General features: G+C 39.1%; 1 protein-coding gene across 2 annotated transcripts; it reads right to left on the bottom strand.

Annotated features, from left to right (window-relative positions):
- Window positions 1–469: 469 nt before the first annotated feature.
- RFNG (RFNG O-fucosylpeptide 3-beta-N-acetylglucosaminyltransferase) lies at window positions 470–25,117 on the bottom strand. 2 transcript variants are annotated; one of them, XM_051995322.1, is made up of 8 exons: window positions 24,400–25,107; window positions 22,060–22,108; window positions 21,156–21,258; window positions 20,777–20,930; window positions 19,895–19,983; window positions 19,623–19,788; window positions 2,027–2,112; window positions 470–1,615 (listed from the first exon to the last, which is right to left on the bottom strand). In XM_051995322.1, exons 1-8 carry the CDS (start codon window positions 24,766–24,768, stop codon window positions 1,549–1,551), a joined length of 1,083 nt encoding a protein of 360 aa, XP_051851282.1. In that variant the 5' UTR covers window positions 24,769–25,107; the 3' UTR covers window positions 470–1,548. The 2 variants fall into 2 exon arrangements, with proteins under 2 accessions (XP_051851282.1, XP_051851283.1); XM_051995323.1 differs by lacking the exons at window positions 470–1,615; window positions 2,027–2,112 and adding an exon at window positions 2,237–2,257 and having other exon boundaries at window positions 24,400–25,117.
- Between the last annotated feature and the right edge of the window lie 27 nt (window positions 25,118–25,144).

The following is a 25,144-nucleotide window of genomic DNA, read 5'->3' as shown; positions in this document are numbered from 1 at the left end:
GCCTGGCAGCAAGACAAACACTGAGTAAACAAATCATGTCTCAGGTAAAAGAACCAAAGAGTGGAAGAGGTGCCAAGTATGTCACAACTGCTGGGCTCATGCAAGCCACTATAACTAAGGGGGCAGGATTTGAGTCGGGGAACAAACCTGATCAAGTCTGTAAATAAGAACCCAGAATGACCTTAGTGCCCTGCAGTTGGTGGATGGAAACAGAATTAGGGAGTTGGAAGGGTAATGAATACAACTTCAAAGGCCTAGCCCTAATGCAATTCCTAAGAGGCCAGGATAGAGAAGTAATCCTGGGGACCTCCAATCCAGGTTCCTGAACTTAAAAGCATGGATGTTATACGGTTCAAATGTGATAATGCCTATGTTGTACTTTATAAACCTTAATGCACAATATAAATATTATTATTGTTATTATAGAATGGGATAATGGAGCCAATGATAATTACAGAAATGAGAGTCATTATTAACTTTAAATATTATTTATTTGGCTGAAAAACCATGAACTGGTTGGGTTGATGGGCTCTCTGGCTATGGATCTATGATCTTCAATACTGGCTGAATTAGCTTGGGGGCACACAGGAGGATGACCATACACCCTTTCCTTCCCATTCCACCCAGTTCTCAGAAGATTCAAGGGGTAAAGGACAACTGGAAAACAAGGAGCAGATTGTGGGAAAAGCCCAATTTTTAAACCCCGGCTCAGGGCAGATCAAGGATCCTTAGCTTTCCCTCAGTGCCCCAGGAAGGGTGGGGCAGCCAGAAAGCTAAGTGTCTTATCTGGTCCTCATCCATGCCCCCAGTAACTTTTGAGTAGAGGGGGACTTGGAGGTAGCTATTGAGAAGAACGGCTGCTCCCTTGTTGTCACCAGACCCTCCCCAAATCTGTACCTACTTCAAAGACAGCATAACCCTAAATGGTCCTGGGCTGCCCTTAAAAGAAAAATTAAATCATGGCCTGTAGCTCATCCAGTCTTCAGGGGCCCCTGAAGGGCCAGCAGCTCAAAGGTCTACCTCAAAGGGTGACTGATCAAAGGCTCTGGTTAATCAAGAATGAAAAGCTCATCATACTACTAGAAGCTCAGTAAACTGAGGCCTTGCCCTGTTTCTATCAAGAAAGGGCTGCTGGTGCACAGGTCTGTTATCCTGATAGACCACACCTGACTTTCCTTTTCTGTGCGATAATATGGGCTGTGATCTCTTCCAGGATAGAGACCCCATCTTTTCCCTCCCTGGCTCTCTCCAGAGCTCAATGCAGGGCCCCAGGTGAGCGCCGAGCACACTCCTTGATTGGCACCTCTAGCTAACTTTTGCTTAGGTCCAGGCCTTCTCCAAATCAGCTACGACCGAAGAAGCCTGTGAAGATGAGAGAAGCAGAAAAAGGGTTCAATAGGCTCCATCGTACTGCTGGTATCTGATAAAGACACAGGATTTCTCCTTGGCAGAAGCCATCAAGTCCATCTTCTCTACTTCCCATAAACAAAATCAGATCATGCCCAAGGATGGGTTTGCTTCCAAAATCAAACACTTCCTGGATTGGGGTCACAGTGGCTTCTTCAGGGGACACCAAGTAGTGTCAGGATAGAGAAGGCAATGGATGGATTTAAACCTGAAGAGAAGAAACAGGAGGTGATTAAGGGCCTTGCAGGACTAAGCTTTCCCAGATCACTTTTTTTTCTTTTGGTAGAAATGTATGTTAAATCCAATATATGCATATATATTTACACAATTATTTTGCTGCACAAGAAAAATCAAATCAAAAAGGAAAAAAATGAGAAAGACGACAAATTACAAGCAAACAATAACAAAAAGAATGAAAATGCTATGTTGTGGTCCACACTCAGTTCCCATTGTTCTCTCTCTGGATGTAGATAACTCTCTTCATCACAAGATCATTGGGACTGGCCTGAATCATCTCATTGTTGAAGAGAGCTATTCCCAGGTCACTCTCACTGGTGACCTACATACATGCATGCATGCACACACACATACACACACACACACTCACACTCAGACTCACCTCGTGGGGTCCTGCTGCAGGCTGAAGGCACCACCCACACTTACTACGTTCCTCCGATTCTCCGGGCCCCCGTAACTCAGAGTAATCTGGGAGAGGCAGAGGGCAGATGATGAGAGTCTATGCCTGACTGAGGAAGGAGTTTGAGGAGCTATGTTCCTGCTTTTCTGTAGGATAATTCTCAGCAATTGGGCCACGCTGTGTTGAACAGGTCCCTTAGTAAAAGAGTCAGAGCTATATTTGTGAATGAAAGAGAAATAAAAGTACAAAGAAACAAAACTAGGAATCAGAAGGCCTGTATTTAAGTCCTAGTGCTACTGTTTACTAAGCGTCTCACTATCTGAGGCTCGATTTTCTCATTAGTAAAATGAGGAAATAATATGTGTACTTGCCTATCTCAAAAGACAGGCATGGTCATCAATGAACATTTTTGTTAAAAGCTCAAATCAACTTAATAAAGAAGCCTCCATTCAAGCATGGGAATGTGGGCTAAATTCATGAATCTAGAGCCCCCTAGTGGAAACTGCTTTTTTTTCCTTCTTTTTTTAAGTCTGGCTTTTTATTATTTTGTACACATTGTTTAGTACAATGAATGGAAAACCGACTTCAGAACTATGAAGATCTAGTCTCACACAGAGTGGCTAATGAGGCTCTAGACAAGTCGTTTAAACTCTCAGGGCTAGAGTGCAGGTGACAATGACATCCTAGTTTTGATCCCTACTCCTACACAAGAAAAGGAAGATCTGCAAAATGTATTACCTTTGTGGGTGCTGAGAGTCTCAAAAGGACTCCCTTCCCTTCACAGATCATATTTTAGGGAAGCTTTGAAAAGTTCATTTTAGGATTTGCTAATATTACATAAATGTACTGAATTTCTTCTTCAGTACTCTCCTCTTTCTCTAATCACTTTACTATGGTTACAAAACAAAAATTTAAAACGGTTCCTGGAATTATTCCTGCTTCTCATTGCTTTGTACTTATTTCATCTTATAAAGACAGCTTTTAACAAATGTTAATTAACTGGCTACAAAGAAGATTCAGTTTTCTCCCTTGTATAAATAACTATGCTAAAGATCTTTGTAACAATTATGCATTCCTTTTCTCTTGTCAGATTTGTAAAAATATAAGTCATTCCTCACTTAATAAGTGGTCAAAGGATATGAACAGGCAGTTTTCAGATGAAGAAATTAAAACTATCTATGGTCATATGAAAAAATGCTCTATTACTTAGAAAAATGCAAATTAAAATTATTCTGAGGTACCATCTCATATCTATCAGATTGACTAACATGACAGAAAAGGAAAATGACAAATGTTAGAAAAGATGTGGGGAAACTGCAACACAAATGCATTGGCTGGTAGAGTTGTGAACAAATCCAACCTGTTGGGGAGCAATTTGGAACCGTATCTAAAGGGCAACCAACCTGCATACCCCTTCATCTAACAATACCACTACTAGGTCTGCATCTCAAAGAGATCATAAAAAGGGGATAAGGATCTATACAAAAATATTTAAAGCAGTTATTTTTATGATGGCAAAGAACTGAAAAGTGAGGGGAGACCCATCTTATGGGGAATGATATATGAACATAATGTAATGTTCTATAAGAAATGATAAGCAGGTAGATTTCAGAAAAACTTACAAGAAAGACTTACACAAACTGATGCTAAATGACATGAGCAAAACCAAGAGAACACTGTACACAATAGCAGCAACATCTATCCACATCTAGAGAACTATGGAGCCTGAATGCAGATCAAAGCATGTTATTTTCAGTTTTTTTTCCCCTTTCTTGTGGTTTTCCCTTTTTGTTCTGATTCTTATACATGTATAACCTATATTAGATTGCTTACTGTCTTGAGTGGGGTAGGGATAGGGGGTGAAAGCAGGGAGGAAAAAAAAGTTGGAACTCAAAATATTACAAAAATGAAGATTGAAAACTATCTTTACATGTAACTGGAAAATAAAAAATTAAAATTAAGCGGAAAAAAGAAAATGTTTTCATGATAGCCTTGGAAATGATAACCTGTGATGATATAGTGATGTTAATGACAATAATGGTAGTTGGCTGCCATGGCAACTGATTTAATAAACAATGTATACAAAATAATAATAAATTTGCGCTTTTGCTGAAAGATGCCATTTCTGGGCATATGCCCCTCAAAGGAGTAAATGGCATTAAGCACTTTCGGTGCTTAATAAATACTTATTAAAACAATCTTCAGCACTTCAAATGCTGTCATATACTTTAGGTACTTAATAAATACTTGTTAAAACAAAATAATTGTGCAATCATAAAGTTTTGTTCTGATTTCTCACTAGTGCTTGGAGATGGCTTTGTTAAGTGGTCCTATGAAGCCGGGAAGGACTGCAGATCTGCCCTGGGAAGGCAATCTTCCTTAACTGATGAAGAGATGAATTATTCTCACACTGACTCCTAGGCTTTTATCTTGTATTGATGGAGGGCACAGCCACATTGAAGAATAAATGACTAAGCATACCTTTTGGTATGCTACTACATTTGTTCCTGTATATTTTTAGGCACAGTCAATGGGAGTAGGGCAAAAGTTATGCCAAGTAATTTATGTTAAATTTCAAATATTTTTCTAGAAAGCTCAAATTAATTTATACCAGGAATGCAGAGCTGGTTCAATATTAGGAAAACTATTAGCATAATTGACTATATCAATAACCAAACAAACAAAAACCATATGATCATCTCAATAGATGCAGAAAAAGCATTTGATAAAATCCAACATCCATTCCTAATAAAAACACTTGAGAGCATAGGAATAAATGGACTTTTCCTCAAAATAGTCAGGAGCATATATTTAAAACCATCAGTAAGCATCATATGCAATGGGGAAAAACTGGAACCTTTCCCAGTAAGATCTGGAGTGAAGCAAGGTTGCCCACTATCACCATTATTATTTAATATCGTATTAGAAACACTAGCCTCGGCAATAAGAGTCGAGAAAAATATTAAAGGAATTAGAGTAGGCAATGAGGAAACCAAACTATCACTCTTTGCAGATGATATGATGGTATACCTAGAGAACCCCAGAGATTCTACTAAAAAGCTATTGGAAATAATTCATAATTTTAGCAAAGTAGCTGGCTACAAAATAAATCCCCATAAATCCTCAGCATTTTTATACATCACCAACAAAACCCAACAGCAAGAGATACAAAGAGAAATTCCATTCAGAATAACTGTTGATACCATAAAATACTTGGGAATCTATCTACCAAAGGAAAGTCAGGAATTATATGAGCAAAACTATAAAAAAGTCTCCACACAAATAAAGTCAGACTTAAATAATTGGAAAAATATTAAGTGCTCTTGGATCGGCCGAGTGAACATAATAAAGATGACAATACTCCCTAAACTAATCTATTTATTTAGTGCTATACCAATCAGACTTCCAAAAAAATATTTTATTGATCTAGAAAAAATAACAACAAAATTCATATGGAACAATAAAAAGCCGAGAATCTCAAGGGAATTAATGAAAAAAAAATCAAATGAAGGTGGCCTAGCTGTACCTGATCTAAAATTATATTATAAAGCAGCAGTCACCAAAACCATTTGGTATTGGCTAAGAAATAGATTAGTGGATCAATGGAAAAGGCTAGGTTCACAAGACAGAATAGTCAACTATAGCTATCTAGTGTTTGACAAACCCAAAGCCCCTAACTTCTGGGAAAAGAATTCATTATTTGATAAAAACTGCTGGGATAATTGGAAATTAGTATGGCAGAAATTAGGCATGGACCCACACTTAACACCATATACCAAGATAAGATCAAAATGGGTCTATGACCTAGGCATAAAGAACGAGATTATAAATAAATTAGAGGAACATAGAATAGTTTATCTCTCAGACTTGTGGAGGAGAAAGAAATTTGTGACCAAAGATGAACTAGAGACCATTACTGATCACAAAATAGAAAATTTTGATTACATCAAATTAAAAAGCCTTTGTACAAATAAAACTAATGCAAACAAGATTAGAAGGGAAGCAACAAACTGGGAAAACATTTTCACAGTTAAAGGTTCTGACAAAGGCCTCATTTCCAAAATATATAGAGAACTGACTCAAATTTATGAGAAATCAAGCCATTCTCCAATTGATAAATGGTCAAAGGATATGAACAGACAATTTTCAGAGGATGAAATTGAAACTATTACCACTCATATGAAAGAGTGTTCCAAATCATTAATGATCAGAGAAATGCAAATTAAGACAACTCTGAGATACCACTACACACCTGTCAGATTGGCTAAGATGACAGGAAAAAATAATGATGAATGTTGGAGGGGATGCGGGAAAACTGGGACACTAAGGCATTGTTGGTGGAGTTGTGAACGAATCCAACCATTCTGGAGAGCAATCTGGAATTATGCCCAAAAAATTATCAAATTGAGCATACCCTTTGATCCAGCAGTGTTTCTATTGGGCTTATATCCCAAAGAAATACTAAAGAAGGGAAAGGGACCTGTATGTGCCAAAATGTTTGTAGCAGCCCTGTTTGTAGTGGCTAGAAACTGGAAAATGAATGGATGCCCATCAATTGGAGAATGGCTGGGTAAATTGTTATATATGAATGTTATGGAATATTATTGTTCTGTAAGAAATGACCAGCAGGATGAATACAGAGAGGACTGGCGAGACTTACATGAACTGATGCTAAGTGAAATGAGCAGAACCAGGAGATCATTATACACTTCGACAACGATATTGTATGAGGACATATTTTGATGGAAGTGGATTTCTTTGACAAAGAGACCTGAGTTTCAATTGATAAATGACGGACAAAAGCAGCTACACCCAAAGAAAGAACACTGGGAAACGAATGTGAACTATCTGCATTTTTGTTTTTCTTCCCGGGTTATTTACACCTTCTGAATCCAATTCTCCCTATGCAACAAGAGAACTGTTCGGTTCTGCAAACATATATTGTATCTAGGATATACTGCAACATATCCAACATATAAAGGACTGCTTGCCATCTAGGGGAGGAGGTGGAGGGAGGGAGGGGAAAAAAAAAAATCGGAACAGAAACGAGTGTCAATATAAAGTAATTATTAAATAAAAATTTAAAAAAAAATAGAAAGCTCAAATTAAGCTGTACATAGTAAAAATTAATGGTTTTAAAGGCAATGTTTTTCTGTTTTTACAAGAATGCAGGGTTTGATGTTCAAAAGTTGATACATTTGTGTTTCAGACAGTTATCTGTATAAAAGGTCCCAAGAGATAGCTGAGAAGCTGCTAGAAATTAGAATTACTAAGAAAAAACAATTAACCAATACAAAGATCACTGAGCTAAGAACAGTTGGTTCCATTCATGATTTCAAGGATGATGGGTAAATTCACCTAGAATAACCTAGTATTAAGCACTGGGTGTTTTACACATAGTAAAATGACACAGGAAATAAAGCCTTTCAGAATTGGAAACTAGAGACCGTCCAAAAATTGTAACACTAGAGAGCTGGACAGCTAGGTGGCAGAGTAGATAAAGAACTGGCCTAGAGTCAGAAAGAAATTCAAATCTGAACTCAAACTTACTAGAGATGTGATTCTGTCCAAGTCATTTAACCCCTATGTGCATAAAATGGGAAGAAGTAACAGCAAACAATTGCAGTATCTTTGCCAAGACAATTGGTCTATGGAATTAGAAAGAATTGGACATGATTAAGCAACATCAGAGACCTGACTTACTCTGATAGTAACTGGCTGTGGACATGGATATATGAATCCATTAAAGGTTAAGTTTAAAGGATAATTTGTGAGAATGGCACAGTAAAGTTTCATAAATATATTTTTTCTAAAACTGGAATCTTATGACTAATGGTTAATTTATTCTTTCCATATTTCAACTTATAATGTCCAGGTTAGTTTTCTGTAGGACTTCCAGATGGTCTGTGGTTTCAGCTGGATAGTCACCACAAGGATGGACAGGAATAGAGTCTAAAGTCTTTATTGTCTCCTTCATAGTCTGTCTGTCACAGTCTGACCCAGTCTTGATCTTAGCATGCAGGAGTACAGGAGAGTCACCAGGAGGATGGTCAAAGATGGAAGGTCTCATTTCCAGTTCTCTCAGCCCTTAAATATGGTTACATTATTACAGCACACTATGTATGTGTGAATTAGAGAACCATTACATCACCATACTAAGTACTAAGTATATATATTCTAAAGATCAATTATACTGAGTTATAAGCATCCTTGTTTCAATTATACTTCTCCAGAGTTCCGGCTCTCTACATCAACTCACAAAGAGAACACAGATTACCACCAGCATCAATAGTTTGTCAAAAATTTCTAATTGTGAAATGTTCAATCTACATGTAAGCTACCATGATGTGGAAGAAAAGACACTAGAAAGAGGATCAGGAGTTTTAAGTCTAGTCTCTGCTATTTCTGAGCTGAGATTTTAGAGAAGTCATTGAAACAGTATCTGGCATACAGTAAGCAAGTGCTTAACAAATATTTGTTAATCAAAACTCCTCGAGTCCCAAATATTTCATTAAATATATATATATATATTATATATATATGTGTGTGTGTGTGTATATATATATATATACATATATATATATATATATATATGTGTGTGTATATATATATGTGTGTGTGTGTGTGTATGTATGTATGTATATGGACCAGATAACTTCTATGATCCTTCCATCTCTAACAAGAAACTCAGATTTGAATCCTGGCTCTTGCTATTAGCTCACCACTTCAACTGTAAATTAAAGGTGTACTAGATGCACAAGAATGCTGAATATGTTTTATTACAGATTGGACCCAAGAACATCTAATTTTTTTAGGCAAATATTTATGGAATCCCGATGCATAAAGACACTAATTTTTATTTAGCAAATTAGAGTAACTAAATTTAGTTTAAAATTAGGACTTTAAAAAATAAGCAACTCCCCCTTCCCCCAAAGCCATTAGCTTGGCAAATCACATACCTACTTTTTTGGCACCAAAAGTAAGATTCTTCCTTTACAGGTTGCTACGGTATTAGGCAGCCACAAAGGGCACTGCTGCCCTCTATTGAAAGGTCTGAGCAGCTACTGATTCTCTTCCTTTTCCCTATGAGACTTTCACACACTCTCTTACCCACAATTCTAAAACCTATCTATCCTTGAAAGTATCAAGCTTTGTACTTCTGTGGCTAGACCTGTTATTTTCTTGTGGGTACACCGTCCATCGATGGAACTGACAACTCTAATGACTTCATATATAATTCCATAATCCTTGAGTATAGCCTCTACCTTCTGGCTTCTTCTCTACTTATTCTATCTCAAGGACTACCAATAGAAAGCTGGCCATCTGTTGTTTTGCTCCCCTATTTCTCTCAGATTCCTTTTGTCCATCGCAAGTCATTTTTAGCAACATGCAAAAACTGCTTATTACCATCATAAGTCTATTTCCCTTTGAGTTATTTGTAATTTTAGCCCTTCTGTCATCATGATACTCTGTTTTGCAGCCATATAGAATTTAGGGAAGCATATGAATTTAAAAAGGACTTCTGACACAGCAAATCACTGGGGTCATGGAAAGCAAGCACCTCATACATTCCTCGTACATGGGCCAGGTCCCTTCCTCAGGTACTATTCACTTGTAGCATCCATACAAGTCACATAAGAAAAGAGATGGATTAATTCCAAGGAAGGAATTCCAAGGAAGCTCATCATATATCAGTCTAGGTAATGTATGTTTTTCAATCAATTCTGTTTGTCTTATGAAGATGGGGGCAATCTCTTTCACAGAAATGTAGATTTTGCTGAAGGGACTTATACAGTATTCCAAGCTAGATGCTTTTGTATGATGTTATCTATAAATAGAACTATTTGGAGAAGTTACCATCAGCAGAGAATTCTTTAGAGAACAACACACTGGTAAACATCTTTGGTGAGCACTTATCTTCTTGTTTCAAGTCTTGTCTAATATCAATAGTCAATGTGTTACATTTATCACTATAGTCTGTCCAACTCTCAGTTAGCAGATAGTACTGGGTTTGAAGTCAGTAAGATACACATTCAAATTTGATCTTGGGCACTTCAGCAGCTATCTTTGAGAAAGTCCCTTAAAATGGTTCAATTCTCTCAACTGCAAAATGGACATGAGAATAAATCCTATCTTTCAAGAGTTGTTGTTACAGCAAAAATGAGAACATAATTGTAAAGCAATTTGCAAACTCTGAGTCCTATAGAAATGCTATTATTAATTTGCATGACAAACTCAGTTTGAGAGCCTTCAAAGTTGTATCTTGTTCTGTCAAAACTAAATCTTGTTTAAAAATGGCACTGGGAGCCACAGCAGGACACAGTTCCAACTTGGCACCCAGGCACCAGTCCCAGGAGAGCTAAGCAAAAGGCCTGACCAGCATGCTCTCCAGAATCCCAGTTAGGCCTAGCAGGACTAATGCTAAAAACAGTTCCATCTAGTTCCAATGAGCAACCATAATGGGAACTTAAGTTTTCAGACTGTCTTGATTATTTGAGTCTTGATGGAAACTCGGTCTTTCCAGTCATTGAGACATTCTCAACATCTCAATATATATCCTGCTTTTATTTTTCCTCCTCCCCTGAAACCTTAATAGTCTTGTCTCCCTCAAAAGCAAAAAAAGCAAATTGTTCAATCACTAATGATTCTGCCTTGCCTGATTGTATTTGTTATTTGACAACTTATTGTTGTTACTCCATGTCAAGAACCAAATCTCTAATATACTATTTTTGTAATATTTTTTTACAATTATGTTCTTTCAAATCTATTTCATATTTCTACTCCATATTATCACTTCTTGTACTTTTATTACCTCTTCAGGATCATGAAAGGAAGTAGAACTAATGGCTGATTAAGCAACATGAAAAGATAAGGAGAAGGGGACTTTTTATTAAGATGTACAAATAGAGGCTCTGGGCAAAGTGGGAGAGTGAACATAAGAACTCTGAAAGGAGATACTAAAATCTTTTTGGATTGTGAAGACAGATGTTCCAAAAGAGGTGGAATCTAGTGTCAGGAATGAAAAGTCAGTCCAAAATCTATGTGCCAAAATGCTTGTGGCAGCCCTTTTTGTAGTGGCTAGAAACCGGAAAACGAATGAATACCCATCAATTGGAGAATGGTTGGATAAATTGTGGTATATGAATGCTATGAAATATTATTGTTCTGTAAGAAATGACTAGCAGGATGAATACAGAGAGGCTTGGAAAGTCATGAACTGATGCTGAGTGAAATGAGCAGAACCAGGAGATAATTATATACTTCAACAATGATACTGTATGAGGATGTATTCTGATGGAAGTGGATATCTTCAACAAAGAGAAGATCTAACTCAGTTCCAATTGATCAATGATGTAGAGAAGCAGCTACACCCAGAGAAGGAACACTGGGAAATGAGTATAAACTGTTTGCACTTTTGTTTTTCTTCCCAGGTTATTTTTACCTTCTGAATCCAATTCTTCCTGTGCAACAAGAGGTTAGGTTCTGCACACATATATTGTATCTAGGATATACTGTAACATATTTAACATGTATAAGACTGTTGCCATCTAGGGGAGGGTGTGGAGGGAGGGAAGGGAAAAGTCGGAACAGAAGTGAGTGCAAGGGATAATGTTGTAAAAAATTACCCAGGCATATGTTCTGTCGATAAAAAGTTATTAAAAAATAAATAAATGATATCATTTACACCTTAAAAAAAAAAAAAAAAAAAAAAGGAAAGAAAAGTCAGTCCAAATAGGGCCTGATTATCCTATGCAAGAGGTGATGCCTGACTCTGGAAAAAAAAAAGTCAAGTTAATAACTGAGGCTAGAAACAGGAATAAGAGGAGGACACTAAACACAATGAGGTAATGGTCAAGGGATGCCCATGAGGTCAACAAATCTAGAAGAAATTCAACAAAAATCCACTAGCACAGCATCAGGGCTACAAAAAGCTTGAGAGCAAAAAAAAAAAAATTGAATATGCAAAATAAAGAGTTGTAGAAGAAAGTACTGGAAGAATAGCTAAGAAAAATAGAAACCTCACCAAAGTAACAGGATCCCTGAAAATTAGAAGAGAACAAAGAACTCAAAAAAAAATTTTTAAGAGCAAAAGATTACAAAAATTGGAGAAAATGTAAGATGAAAACAATTAAGCAACTAGAAAGTAGGTGGGAGATAACTTTTGAATCTCTAGACCCCCTGAAAATCATGATCTCCCTAAATATCTTTCAAAAAAGCTGGGGGCTGTCCAGATTGACTGGAATCAGAAGAAGTGAAAATAAAAAGAATCTACTAGATGATTTTCTGAAAGTTATCCTAAAACGAATAGTCCCATGAATGCCAGTCAAATTCGAGAGCTGCCAAGTCAAAGACAAAGTCAGCAAGAATCTTCAAGGACCAAGGAACTAAAGTCAGGACCACAATAAGACTTAGCAGCAACTACAACAAAAAGGGAATAAAAAATTCAGAATGAGATCTCAAAGTGCAAAAGATAAGAAAGACCTTTAATGGAAGAGAAGAATTTTAAATAATGATTGAGAAGACCAGAGCTGGGGAAAATTTGAATTGCAAACATAGGAATCAAGTAATACATTTGAACTGCGGAAAGAAACTAAACTAGGAGCAAACAAGCACTTACATTCTAGTAGAGGGAGAAAAGATAAATGTTCCTTTCAATTCCAAAGAGTTAGAGGAAGTTAAGACAAACTAAGTAATAATTTGGTTCAGTTTTTATATTCTTGGGGGAAAGACAAGTATAAGAAACTTTAGCTTCAGAGAAAGGATTGCAAAGATAAGATAAAAAGAAAAGAAAAAGTCTAAGAACTAGTGAAGAGGCCTGGTTAGGGGGAGAGAGAAGGAGGAATACAACGAAAGCAGAACAGATCCCTGATTTGGGCCACATTTCTTCCTTTCTCCAACAAGCTTTTTTGTAATAAGAAGGGAATATTTTGCGGGGAAAGAGAAGAAAAAGAGCAAGATATAACAAAGAGAAATATGTAATTACCAATCATAACAGGAAATTCAAATGGGATTAGTTCATTCATAAAATAAAAGGCAGTATAATGGATTTGCAAACAGAATCCAAAGGTATTCTATTACATGTGAAACAAAAATTCAAAAATTTTTGAAACGAGGGGCCAGAGCAAAATTTCTTATGCTTAAAAAGAATTTTTTGGAAGCAGGGGTAGCAATCATGATCTCTAAGTAACAATAAAAATAGCTATAAGAAACAAAATATTTTGCTAAGAATTTCACTGACTTAGAGATGAATCCTGGAAGACTTATTTTACATTCTTGAAAGAACAGGGGTCTAGACTAGTATAGTGAAAAGTCTGATGACCTGGAGCCACAAAGACCAATTTTAAATCCTGCCTTCTTTCAAGGTCAGTATACTCTTCAATAAAATGGGGTTAATAAATAGCACCTACCTTACAAAGTAGTTATGACAACCAAATGAGAATTCATTAAGGTACTTTATATACCTTAAAGTGCTCGATAATTGCTAGCTAATATTATTAATAGAGGGGGAAATAAGACTATAGTAGCCCCTCACTTAATCAAATAATGTTGAAAAGATAGATAAGAAAGAAATTAAGGACCCAAACAGAATTTCAGAAAAGTTAACTACTGAAGGGGAATGAAGTTATGTTATTTTTCAGTGGGACATGGCAGATTTGCAAAAACTGACCACCTCTAGTAAGATATAAAAATCTCAAACACAGAAAAGCAGATTATCAAGCAAATTCTTTACTGATCATAACACAACAAAAATTATAGAAAAGGCTATTTGAAGAAAGGATTTAGATTAAATGGAGGTGACTACTAACTATTATTACTGCTACTGCTGCTGCTGCTACTACTACTAATACTGCTACTACTATTAGCAAATAACTAACATTTATTGAGTACTTTGAAGTTTACAAAGGGCTTTACAAATATATCCTCACAACAACCCTGAGGAGAAACAGTAAGTAGATATAAAACTAACAGTCATTCCTGAATAGGAAAATGGTCAAAGGACTAGTCTTTTTTTTTTTTTCCCCTTGAGGTAATTGAGGTAAAGTGACTTGCCCAGGGTCACATAGCTAGTGTTCAGTGTCTGAGACCAGATTTGAACTCAGGTTCTCCTGACTTCAGGGCTGGTACTCTATCCACTGCACTACCTAGCTGCCCCTCAAAGGACTATTCTTAAGAAAACTAATAAGTACTCACAATCATGAAAAAATGCTCCAAGTTTTTAATAATGAGATTAAATCAAATCAAATCAAAACAACCCTCAAGTTTCACTTACATTCCATAAACTGGCAAAAATGACAAACAATGCCAACCAGTCAGTGTTGGATGAGTGTGATGAATACAGAGAATCATGGAAAGATCTATAAGAACTGATGAAGAGTAAAATAAACAGAACCAGGAAAACAATATTCTAGTTAATTACTATAACAATGTAGATGAAAGAAAAATATACCAAAAATAAATAAATAAAAAGTAAGCACCACAAAATGATAAAGACCAAATAGGACTCAAATGAAGGAATATGAGAAGATAACCTCCAACCTACCATTTTGTGGAGGTGGAAGGTCTATTGGTGGTATTGTTGGTATACACATTGAACATGTCTTCAGAATTTTTCAATGTATCAGTCAGTTGTGTTAACTTTTTTCCTCTCTAAAAAAGTACTATTGTTGGTAAAGGAAATGGGCAAAGGATGGGCAAAGGAAGGGACATATGGGATAACTATGGTGATGATATGAAAAAAAAAAGTTTTCTTTTTTAAAGAATTTATTTTTAAAAAACCATCACCACCACTCCGGGAATGCTATTATCACCCCCATGTTAGAGATGAAGTGTAAAGGAAGAGAGGATTAGAAAGCTAGCAAGTATCTAAGGCTAAATAAAAATTCAGGTCTTCCTGATTCCTGTTCCATTCCATTACTCTAGGTGCCACTGAATAATTTAATCATAAAGCATTGGTAGGTCAAAAACAAATCACAGAAACAGTTAATTCCATCAAAGAAAGCAACATAGAAATAATTTATTGGTATGTCACTTAAAGCAACAAGGGGGGTGGAGAGGGAAGAAATTTATGCCTTTAAACACTTTCTCTCAAAAAAAGAGAAAAGAACAGATTAAGGAATAGGCCCACAACTAAAACAACAAATTACATCTTTCACCCCCTAAACATGAGATAGAAATCAGAGATGAATAAAACTGAAAGAACTCTATTGAACAAATAAAACTAATTTCAAACTAATGAAATACAATAGACAAAAGAGAAAAATCAAATTGCCAATATAAAAATGAAATGGAAGACCTCACAGCAACTGAAGAAGAAACAAAAGAAACTATTAGAAACTATATTGCCTAGTTACATGCCAGGAAAATCAACAAATGAAATGGGTGAATATATGTGCAAAAAATAAAAAATGCTCAGATTATCAGAATTATAGAGAATTTACATAATCCAAAATCAGAAAAAAAAAAAAAAAAAACTGGAAAAGGCCATAAATGAACAACTGGGGGGGGGAGGGGAGGGGGAGGGAGACACCATAATGGCAAATAACAGTGATTTTAAAAAGAAGAAAAGAAAGAAAAGTGTCAATGGAACATTTTAAAAATACACAGAAGAGCAATTAATACTACCAAGTTAAATTTAATATTAAAAAAAAATAAGCTGAAACATTCCTGATTTTACATACAATTCTCTTTTTCACAATTTTAAAATATCAAAAAGTAAATAAACATAATCTCAAATTTTCTACATTTCTCAGTCAACTGTATCATGCTAATGATGTGGTCAGCTTCTTTGGAAGTCTGTCTGTTAACTTCTCATGTTTTCATCAAGGACATCAGACAAGCATATATAGATTATTTTTGCAAAGATATCAGAGACAAAAAAGCTGGCAAATTGGTTGGGAAGTATATGATCAACTGTCAGGTGCCATTTCCCCAAGTATTCAAGTATTTTCCAGGTTTTTTTAGAATGCTCATATTATGTGCATTGTTTGACAAAAGCTTAACTTCTTAACATGGTGACAGATTTAATATATTTACTTTGGTCCATTTCCTGTTTTTCAGAATTTAAATAATCCTTTTAAACAGGTTGGATTGGGATAGCTTTAATCATCAGGGAGAAAATGTCTTTATCCTATTTCTTAATCCAGTATCTATGGTGATGTTTTATTTGTCCAATTAATGATCCAACTGTATACATGCAGTTAATGTTAAGAACTTGGACATCTATAATCAGTTGTTCCTGTCTGTTAAGACCTGATGCTTTTTTTTGGTGGCACTTTACTACACTCACCACCATGTCTAGTGCCCTCTTTTCTTTTGAACAAAATACTTGTGATGTAGACTTTAGAGATTTAAATAAACCATATTTTCAATGTAGTTTTTGCCAATGCTATCTTTGTAACTAAGGTCACTGAATACTCGGACTATATATCAATATGTATAATTTATTTAATACATAATTCTATCGGTGCTATCCCCCTTGGGACAGGGCAGACAGTCTTTGGAAGGTATCATAACCCAAAATTTCATCATTCTGTTTGTGGCTGTGGTAGTGAGCTAATTCAGATATCTTCAGATAACAAACACAGTAGTGTATCACAGAATTTAAAAGCTGGAAGGGATCTCAGCAGCCATTCAGAACAAAGTATGTGCACTACAATATTCCAAATTTGTAGTCCTCTCAAAATTGAAGACCTCCCAGAATGAAATGAAAACCATCCTTTTTTGAGGATATCTGCTCCAATTGCAGAGAGTTCTAATGGTTGAAAGTATTTCCTGACAGTGAGCCTTAATTTACTTTGCAATGTCCTCCCATTTTTTCTGGTTCTTTGGGGCTAAAGAGAACAAGTATTATCCCTTTTACATATAGAATTGCAGATGTGACAGGTAGGAGGAACCCCAGAACTCACCTAATCCAACTCATTTTATAAATGAAGAAACTGAGGCCCAGGGGCAAGAAGGGAATTCCCTAAGTGTTCTCTGGCTCCAAAGTCCACTCATGGCTGCCATGGCAACCCCTGAAGCCTTCTCTTCTCTCTTCAACAAACATTTACTCTTGGCTCACTCTCTGATGCCTACAAATGTGACCGCATCTCCCAAGCCCTTCCAAACCCACCTCCAGGATTCCTGCAATCTGGCATCCAGGCTCACTCAAATCTGTCCCATCTGATAATTGTTCTCAGTCCTTGTCTCCCTACAGGATCTGCCCCACTTCTTCCCTCCTCTGGGTCTGGGGCAGGGGTGAAAGCTCTGTTCCCCAGTATCACTCTTATCCTCTTGTCTGACCCCTCCTCTGCAGGCTACTTTCTTCAGTCATCTTCCACATCTCACCCCAACCATGAGTGCACCCCCAGGTTCTGCCCTGGACACTCTAATCTCTCTTTACACTTTCTCATTTGGTGATCTCATAGCTCCCATGCCTATAATTACCACCTCTACACAGATGACTCCCAAATAGATAACGTCTTTCCTGAATGCTCATCTCACTTCCTTAACTGGCAATTGGACATTTTGAATTGGATGCCCAATAAGCATTTTTAACATCACATGTCCCAAACAGGACTTATTATCTGCCCTACATCCCTTAGCCCCACCTCATGCCCTAGGCTATCCCTCTCCTGGCTTCCAAGCACCTGGTTCTCCATTTTGCAATCACCCTCCCCATCACTCTGCCCCTCACTAAAGCTTGTTGTCTCTCACTTTGCACTCATTCAGGCTCTCATCACCTTCTGGACCACTTGGACAACCTCCTACCTGAAAATCCTGGCCCAAATTCCAAATTCACTTCAAATTGCCAAAGTAATTTTCCTCAAATACAGGTCTAAAAATGTCAGTCTCCCACTCAAACTCCAGTAGCTCCTTAGGATCAAACGGAAATCCCTCTATTTGGCATGTAAGACCTTGAGAACACAAACCTCTTATAAATAAGGACTGCTTTATTCTTTGTACTTGTGTCCCCAGGGCCTCATCCAAACCTGGCACATAGTAGGTACTTAATTGAATGATTTACCATGTTGTCCACTCTGCCTTCTTTCCAGTATTATGCTGTACACATCCAGCCTTCTTGAGGTTCCCTCTACAGCACAACCCATCACCTAGTTCTGCACCCTTTAACTGGATGTCTCTCCAAGTCTCCTCAGAATTGACTTGGCCGAAGCATCTCCTTTGTACACAAGGCTTCTCTTGGTTCCCCCTAGCTGCTAGTCTTCTTTCCTCAAAATTACCTTAGACATACACATATATAGCTATGTGGCCTCCCCGAGTAAAAGATTTAAGCTTTTGTAGGACACAGACTGTTTTCTTTTTATCTGGATTTAGGGTTGAGAACTTGGATTCAAATTCTGGCTTTATGAGTGAGGTGTTCTTATACACATAAATTACACACATAACCCCTGGGCCTCCGTTTCCTCCTCCATGTTTTGTTACACTCCTGAGTACCGATACACAAGGTAACTCCGCCTGTTCTTGAAGCATGAAGGAGCACAATGAAATCAATTCTGCAACTCTTTCACTGGCCTGAGGAGAGGGTCTGAGTTGAAGTTGGCTGGACAACAAGGGCAATCACTCATTGGACACCCTGCCCTCCACAGTCCCTTCTTCTATACAACAGCCAATTTGAGATCTGTTTCTAAAGCACCACAGCAACCTGTGGGACTTCTGGAAAAAAGCAAACTCCTTAGCAAGCCCCTGGAAGCCCTTCAGGGCCCACTGATTTCCTCCTTCCCAGCTAAGCAGGCCCTACTTGCTGTAGGCATCTCTCCTCCTGCCTCTGGGCCTTTGTTCAAGGTTTGCCCTAAATCAGGAGCGCAGTCTTCCTCAGTTAACCTCAGAATCCTTTCTTCAAGGCCCCATATTGCTAGTTCTCTTCCCTTCTTTAAATCTTGTATTTGTCTGTTTAAAAATTGTATAACCCCACTTCAGCATAAGCTCAGTGAAATCAAGGATGGCTTTTTATTTTGCCTTTGTATTCTAGGTAACTAGCATAGCACACTGTATGTAGTAAGGACTTATCTTTATCTCTTCCAGTTTCAGTTGTACAAGAATATAACTATAGAGAAGGTCCAGTTTTGTTAGTGTTGTAGGGGATAGAGTTTAAGGTTTGGAATCAGGAAGGACTGGGTTCAAATTCTTTTTCAGACAGTTACTAGCCAGGTAACCTCAGGCAAGTCCCCACCTTTAGTTAGCTCAAATGTAAAACAGGTAATAGAGAGTTAATCTTTGGACAACTCCCCAAATCAAAAAGGAATCACAAGAGAATGAAATATGCATGTTCCTAGGTGACCTTTAAAAGACAGCAGATTTGAAAGTTTAAAGAGCATTAGTGGAATGAGGTCCAAAGTGGGGAGGGATTTTATTTTCTTCTTCTGGCCTCAGCCAAGACACCCGGCAGCATATTTACTAGTTCAGGAGTCAGTTCAACAAAGACCAGGATCAAGTTGAGAGAGAGACACAGATACAAAGAGATAGTCACCCAAGGGAGATAAGTCATTTCTAAGGCGCACAAGTTCTAGGGTAGCTATAGACTCAAGAGTTCCCCTTAAAACTGAGAGCTGGCCAGGACAGCAGGGGCTAGGTGAGGTACCTGTCTGAGCAGAGTGTCGGCTGGCAGCCTCTGCAAGTTCTCCAGGTGAGAGTGGAAAAGAGTACTATGTAGCAATTTCACCTGCAGCAGCCCTTCGATGATATAGCCAATGGTGCAGTCATCAGGGAGTCTGACCTTCTCGGCAGTGCTGATGAAGTTACCCAGGCTGCAGGGAAGGAGAAAGGTGCTCAGAACATGCCTGGGTCTGCCCTTCCTCCCTCTCAACCTGATCTGACTGCTTAGAGCTGGGAAGCCCACAGGCTTCCACTCACCTGGCCCAAGGACTCATTTTGAGGGCAAGACCTCTGCTGATGCAGAACCCAGCTCCTCCTGTGGCAAACCAGAACTTGACTGTAGATGCCTGGGAGGCAAGCAGAGAGATCCCAACATCAAGGGTTGTTGGGTGAAAGGCTACATTCCTAAGGCCTGGCACATCAGACCCCACCCTTACCCCCCAATTCATTTCCCAAAGCCTGCCCTTTGTCTGGAGTTCCTGGTCTGACAAAGCATTGTTGGGTGCAATTTCTCTGAACCTCAGTTTTTTCATTGGTAAAATAAGGATAAGAGTCCCTACTCTACCTACCTCAAAGAACAAAACAGATGTTACATAGTAAACTACTTTATGAGACTGCAAAACTATTAAGACATAAGTAAAAGTTCAGGAGATCCTGGTCTTTGGTCTAGGGAAAAATGCTCCCCTTAACACCTTCTTTGCTCCAAGTTCTATCTCTAGCTCCAACTTTGTTTCCCTCTTCTAGACAGTCATTTCCCATTGGTCATTTTCTAGGTTTTTGGTCTAGTCTCTTTCTTTTCAGATCTAGCTGCTCTGAGATGCTTTCATCCTGCCTTCAATTTCCTGGAACATCCCTGTCCAGCCTCTTCCTTTATACTACTAAATATTTCTCTATTTCTACCATCTTCAAAAATTGCTCCTCAGTCTAGTCAGGTCACAGAAGAAAGGGAACATGGAGGGCATCCAGTCCAACTCTCTCACTTTAAGTGACTTGCTCGACTAAGGTAATTCAAGCATAAAAGGCAAATGGCTTCCCAGATAATCTCTCCTCCTAGTCTTGCGTTCTCTCAGTTGTTTCCCTTTCTACCCTGATTCTCCCACTTTCAAGAAAAGAATAAAAATAAGTTTCCAGATCACTCACTGTTCCACTTCCCTGGGCTCTGTCAGCTGCCTCAATAGGATGGTCCAGACTAGGTCTCCCCACATAGACATCCTGACTTGGGGAGAAACCAGAGAGCAGCTGTAGGAGCCCTTTGGAGTTCACATAATTGTCATCATCCACATGGCAGAACCATCTGTGAGGCAAGAGAAGGAAAGAAACTCATTAGGCAGGATAGGAACTATTACCCTTGGCAGCCTCAAGGATCCCAGCTGTTCAGCTCTGGCAGCTGAAAAGATTTCAGAGGGTGTAAGGGTTGGAACTAGAACTGGGGGATGAGGTCTGTAAAAACAAGCTGACTTAGGACTTGATGGCTGGGATTTCTGGAGTTTCCTAATTTTTGTATTGGCAACTCACGTACTTCCTTCCTGACTCAATGAACTTGTCATATTCCACAGACATCTTGCAGCAGAGTGCCTGGCGTGTGTGCATGGCAGAACAATTGGTGTTGATGACATGATCTCCTAGATAGAATAAGAGATGAGTGAATGGGAGAGGAGGCAAGATGGCAGTCAATTCCAAGGTTACTTCAGAACATGCCATGACATCTTAAGAGAGGCAACTTGTTATAGTATAGAGAGCTGACTTTGGAATTAAGATAACTTGAACTCAAATCCTGCCTCTGGTCAGCTAAGTGACCCTGGCCAGTCATTTTTTACATTCCTTGCCCCCCAGAATGCTCTAAAACTTTTTGTGCAAATGAGTTGACAATATGCAAAATGGATGGAAGATAAAGTCTACATACTGAAAATTACTATCATTGAAATCACAAGTCCTGATCCACCGCATATTCCCAGCCATAGGCATAAACTAAAAATACTGTTGAAGTGGAAATCAGAAAAGAAAACTCTGAGATCAGAGTACAGCTGCTTGGTAAATTCTGTTGTCGATCTCTACTTCCCAGCTCATATGGCATCCTGGAGGCCAGCCAAACATTAGGGCTCAATTTAATCTATGCTTGCTTATGTTTTAGTTCTGGTGTATATGTAGTCAAGTGATTTATTCGTTAAAAGTAACTTTTTTTTTTAATAGGAAAAGGGCAGTGATGACCTTCATAATTCCTGAAAAGTCTATCCAAAGGCCTGGTATCATAAAAAACAGATGCAGGCTCTTGTGTGAAACCAATCACTGTTTTAGTAAGTTGAACCCATTCTGGTCTCAAGTTCTTGTGTAGGAAAAGGAAACCAAATATCCCTTATCCTCATTACCTGGCAGATGTAATACCAGTATTCAGTACAAATGGATATGATGGGAAACTTAAATACCTGCTCGAAGACGTAACTCTGGGTCTTCACCATCTGTAAAGATGAAAGTCTGGAGGAAAAAAAAATTAGATCAAAAAGTTTTTAAAAATTAGCTCCTTTCTATTGCCACTGGCCCTTGCTAGTTGCACATGTAGCCTACTAAGGCCTGCTCTGTCAATGTTTTGGTCAGTGTTTTCAAGAATAGAATCAGGAGGGATCTACTTTTAAATCTTACTTCTGGCATTTACTAGATATGAATTTGAGCAACATAACTAACCTTTCTGAATCTCAGTGTCCTCATCTGTAAAACCAGGGTAACCCCTACACCTCATGGGGATGCTGTGAGGTTAAATTAAAATAATATAACAACACACTAAGAAATTTTAAAGCAATCCATAATGCCAGCTCTGTGCAATCTACAGATTACTGATCTCTGTCCTCTCATCTGTTAGGAGTAAAGCTAAGTGGAAGAAACAGATTCATCTTTGCCTTGGTGCAGTCTCAAGGTTATTACATTCTTTTGGCACCCACAGAAATGTTTTCTCCTTCATTTTGTCGAACAACTCTCAAGGTTAAAAAGGACCAGAAAAGAATAACCATTGATCTTGATACCACGTACATCAATCCATTTTCCAATACTGTTCCAACCCACTTGCCTGGTCACACCTGTCTGCTGCTCAAAAATAATTGAGACCCCACCCTAAATTCCTTAGCCTAATCATTCAAGACTTTCCACAGTTCAATCACAACCTACTTTCCCTGTTTTTGCTCATACTATTCTCTTTCATAAACCAGAACATATGATTCAACCCATCTGAACTACTTGTCATTCCTTGAACATGCCCTACCCTCTATCCACACCTGTGTTCATGCTATTTCCTAAGCCAATTTTTGCCAGCCAACAAACTACTCATTATTAAAGGCTCAGCTAAATGCCATTCACTGCCTTATTAGTAACGATAATAATATTTGTATAGTGTCTACTATGTGCCAGTACCTGTGCTATCTACTACAAAATTTCCTCCAATCTACATAGATGAACAGGCTCTAGTCCTCTCTTAGTATTTTGTATTGTACTCCTCCAGTTCCCTTCTCTCTAGCCTATTTACCCATACAAAAAGTTTACACAGTGCCTGGTACCAACTGCTTAATAAACGTTTGATCATGTACTTTTTTCTCTGCTTCCTGGACAGTAAGGTCCTAGAAGATCTGGGCTATGCCTTACTTTTTACCTCTTTCCTTTCTTGCAGCCCCCCAAACAGTATTAAGCATTTAAGAAAATGTTCTAGGCACTAGTCAAATGAAGTAGATTTCAAAGGAGCCAAGGTGAAAGTTTCCAACTCCCCATACTTCCTCCCATTTTTCACTATCTGTCCCCCTATGCCTGGAAAGTTCTTCCAGCTTGTTTCTGCCTCCTGTCTTCCTTCAAACTTAGCTCAAATCCTCCCTTCTGCAATAAATCTTTCCAGGACTTTCCAAATACTAGTGCCTTACCCAGAGAGATTACTTTAAATCTCCCTTGTACATCATTTCCAAAGTCCCTAAGAGTTGTTTGCAAGTTGCCTCTCTTCATTAGAAAATATCTGGAGAGCAGGCCCCCTTAGCATGGTGGCAACCAAACATTAAGCCTTTAAATGCTTGTTCACTTGACAAAAACACGTTTATGACACAGGTTCTGGAAAAGTAAGCTAAAAACAAAATAAATGAGGGAGACCATTACACTGGCTTGCAGAAGACAGGTATATGGAAGGTGGGGAGGACTGAGAGAGGAATGGAATGTTTAGAAAATGGAGGTCCCTGTCCCTGGAAGTCTTCAGGAAGTAATGTTATAGCTGCATAAATATACACACGATATATGTATGTATATACATATGTATATGTATAGATGCACACGCATACACATACAATATATACGTGTGTATAATTGTATATTCACGCACATACATACATACAATATACACATGCATGCATATATACACATATATGAGAAACTCTTCCCTCTCCATGTATATATTACATACAAAAAAAAAAAAACCTCTATTCTCATTCCTAAAGTCAAGGATATATGAAGTGCCTACGATGTGCCAGGCTCAGTGAAGAGTGAAAGTATCTTCCGAGATACCTTCTGCACAATGTGATTGTGTTACCCCTTCTTCAGGAAGAGGCTCCTTCTAAGCCCCTACTCTATGCCAGGCTTGGTACTAGGTAATTCCCTAGTTAACTTCTGAGGCCCCGTGCCACGCCTCCTGGAACAGTCACCTAAACCCAATCTTGAAGGCCTGCTATTTGCCAGGTTCCCTGAGGGTCTCTTTCCCTGCTAAGCCCCTGCTCCTCCCGCAGAGATTGGGGAATCCATCTAACCTGCTGCTGGGCCCGGGAGATCCAGGTGCGGAAGAGCAGCTCCAGCCGAGACTTGTGATACTTTTTGGTGGTCTTCACCGCGATGAAGATGTCCCTGGGCTCCAGCCTGTCGGGCGTCCGGGGGTGCGCGGCAGGCGCCCCCAGGAGCTGCTGGAGCACGTCCTGTAGGGGCTGGGCCACGCCCCCCTCCTGGGGCCGCGGGACGCTAGGCGGCTGCTCGCAGGTGGGGGGCGGATGGGGCGGCAGGTGGGCCCAGACCCCCCAGGGAGCCTGAAGGCGGGGAAGGGGCAGTAGCAGCAGCAAAAAGGCTCCCAAGGCCACAGACAACACGAAGCAGAGTTTGCCGAGTCCCACGCCAGTGCAGGTCATTCTTCAGCCCCCACGGGCCATGGGCCCGGCCATCGCCGCCTTCCCACCCGTGAGCCCCGGGCCCGGGTTGGGCGGCCGGGACTCCGGGCTCCAGGCGCGGCCGCCAGATGGACGCCAAGCACCCAGAGGATGCACGGGGAAGCACCCGGCCCCTAGCCGCCTTATCGTGCCTCAGTTTCTCCTCAGTACTGGGTCCTGGACGCGGCGCGCCCCTCCCCCCGGCGCATGGGGAGGGAGAAGACTACGGAACAGTAGCGCGAGCAAGCAGCAGCGGTGGCGGCGGGGCCGCGGTGGCGACTTCGGCCCCTTTAAGGGCGTCCCCCGCCGCCCCCGCGGCCGAGCCGGCTTTACTTCCCGTCCCTTCCTGCCCCTCCCC

This window comes from Antechinus flavipes, chromosome 4 (assembly GCF_016432865.1).
Source record: "Antechinus flavipes isolate AdamAnt ecotype Samford, QLD, Australia chromosome 4, AdamAnt_v2, whole genome shotgun sequence".
NCBI classification, from domain to species: domain Eukaryota; kingdom Metazoa; phylum Chordata; class Mammalia; order Dasyuromorphia; family Dasyuridae; genus Antechinus; species Antechinus flavipes.
This window is presented reverse-complemented; position numbering and strand designations above follow the sequence as displayed.

Bases quoted from the DNA above. Each gene is read 5' to 3' on its own strand.
- RFNG (XM_051995322.1), bottom strand. From the start codon at position 24,768: ATGACCTGCACTGGCGTGGGACTCGGCAAACTCTGCTTCGTGTTGTCT. The intron at 22,109-24,399 runs GTTAGATGGATT...TTTTTCCTCCAG, and splicing joins TCTCCCGGGCCCAGCAGCAG to ACTTTCATCTTTACAGATGG. The intron at 21,259-22,059 runs GTATTTAAGTTT...TATTCTATCTAG, and splicing joins AGAGTTACGTCTTCGAGCAG to GAGATCATGTCATCAACACC.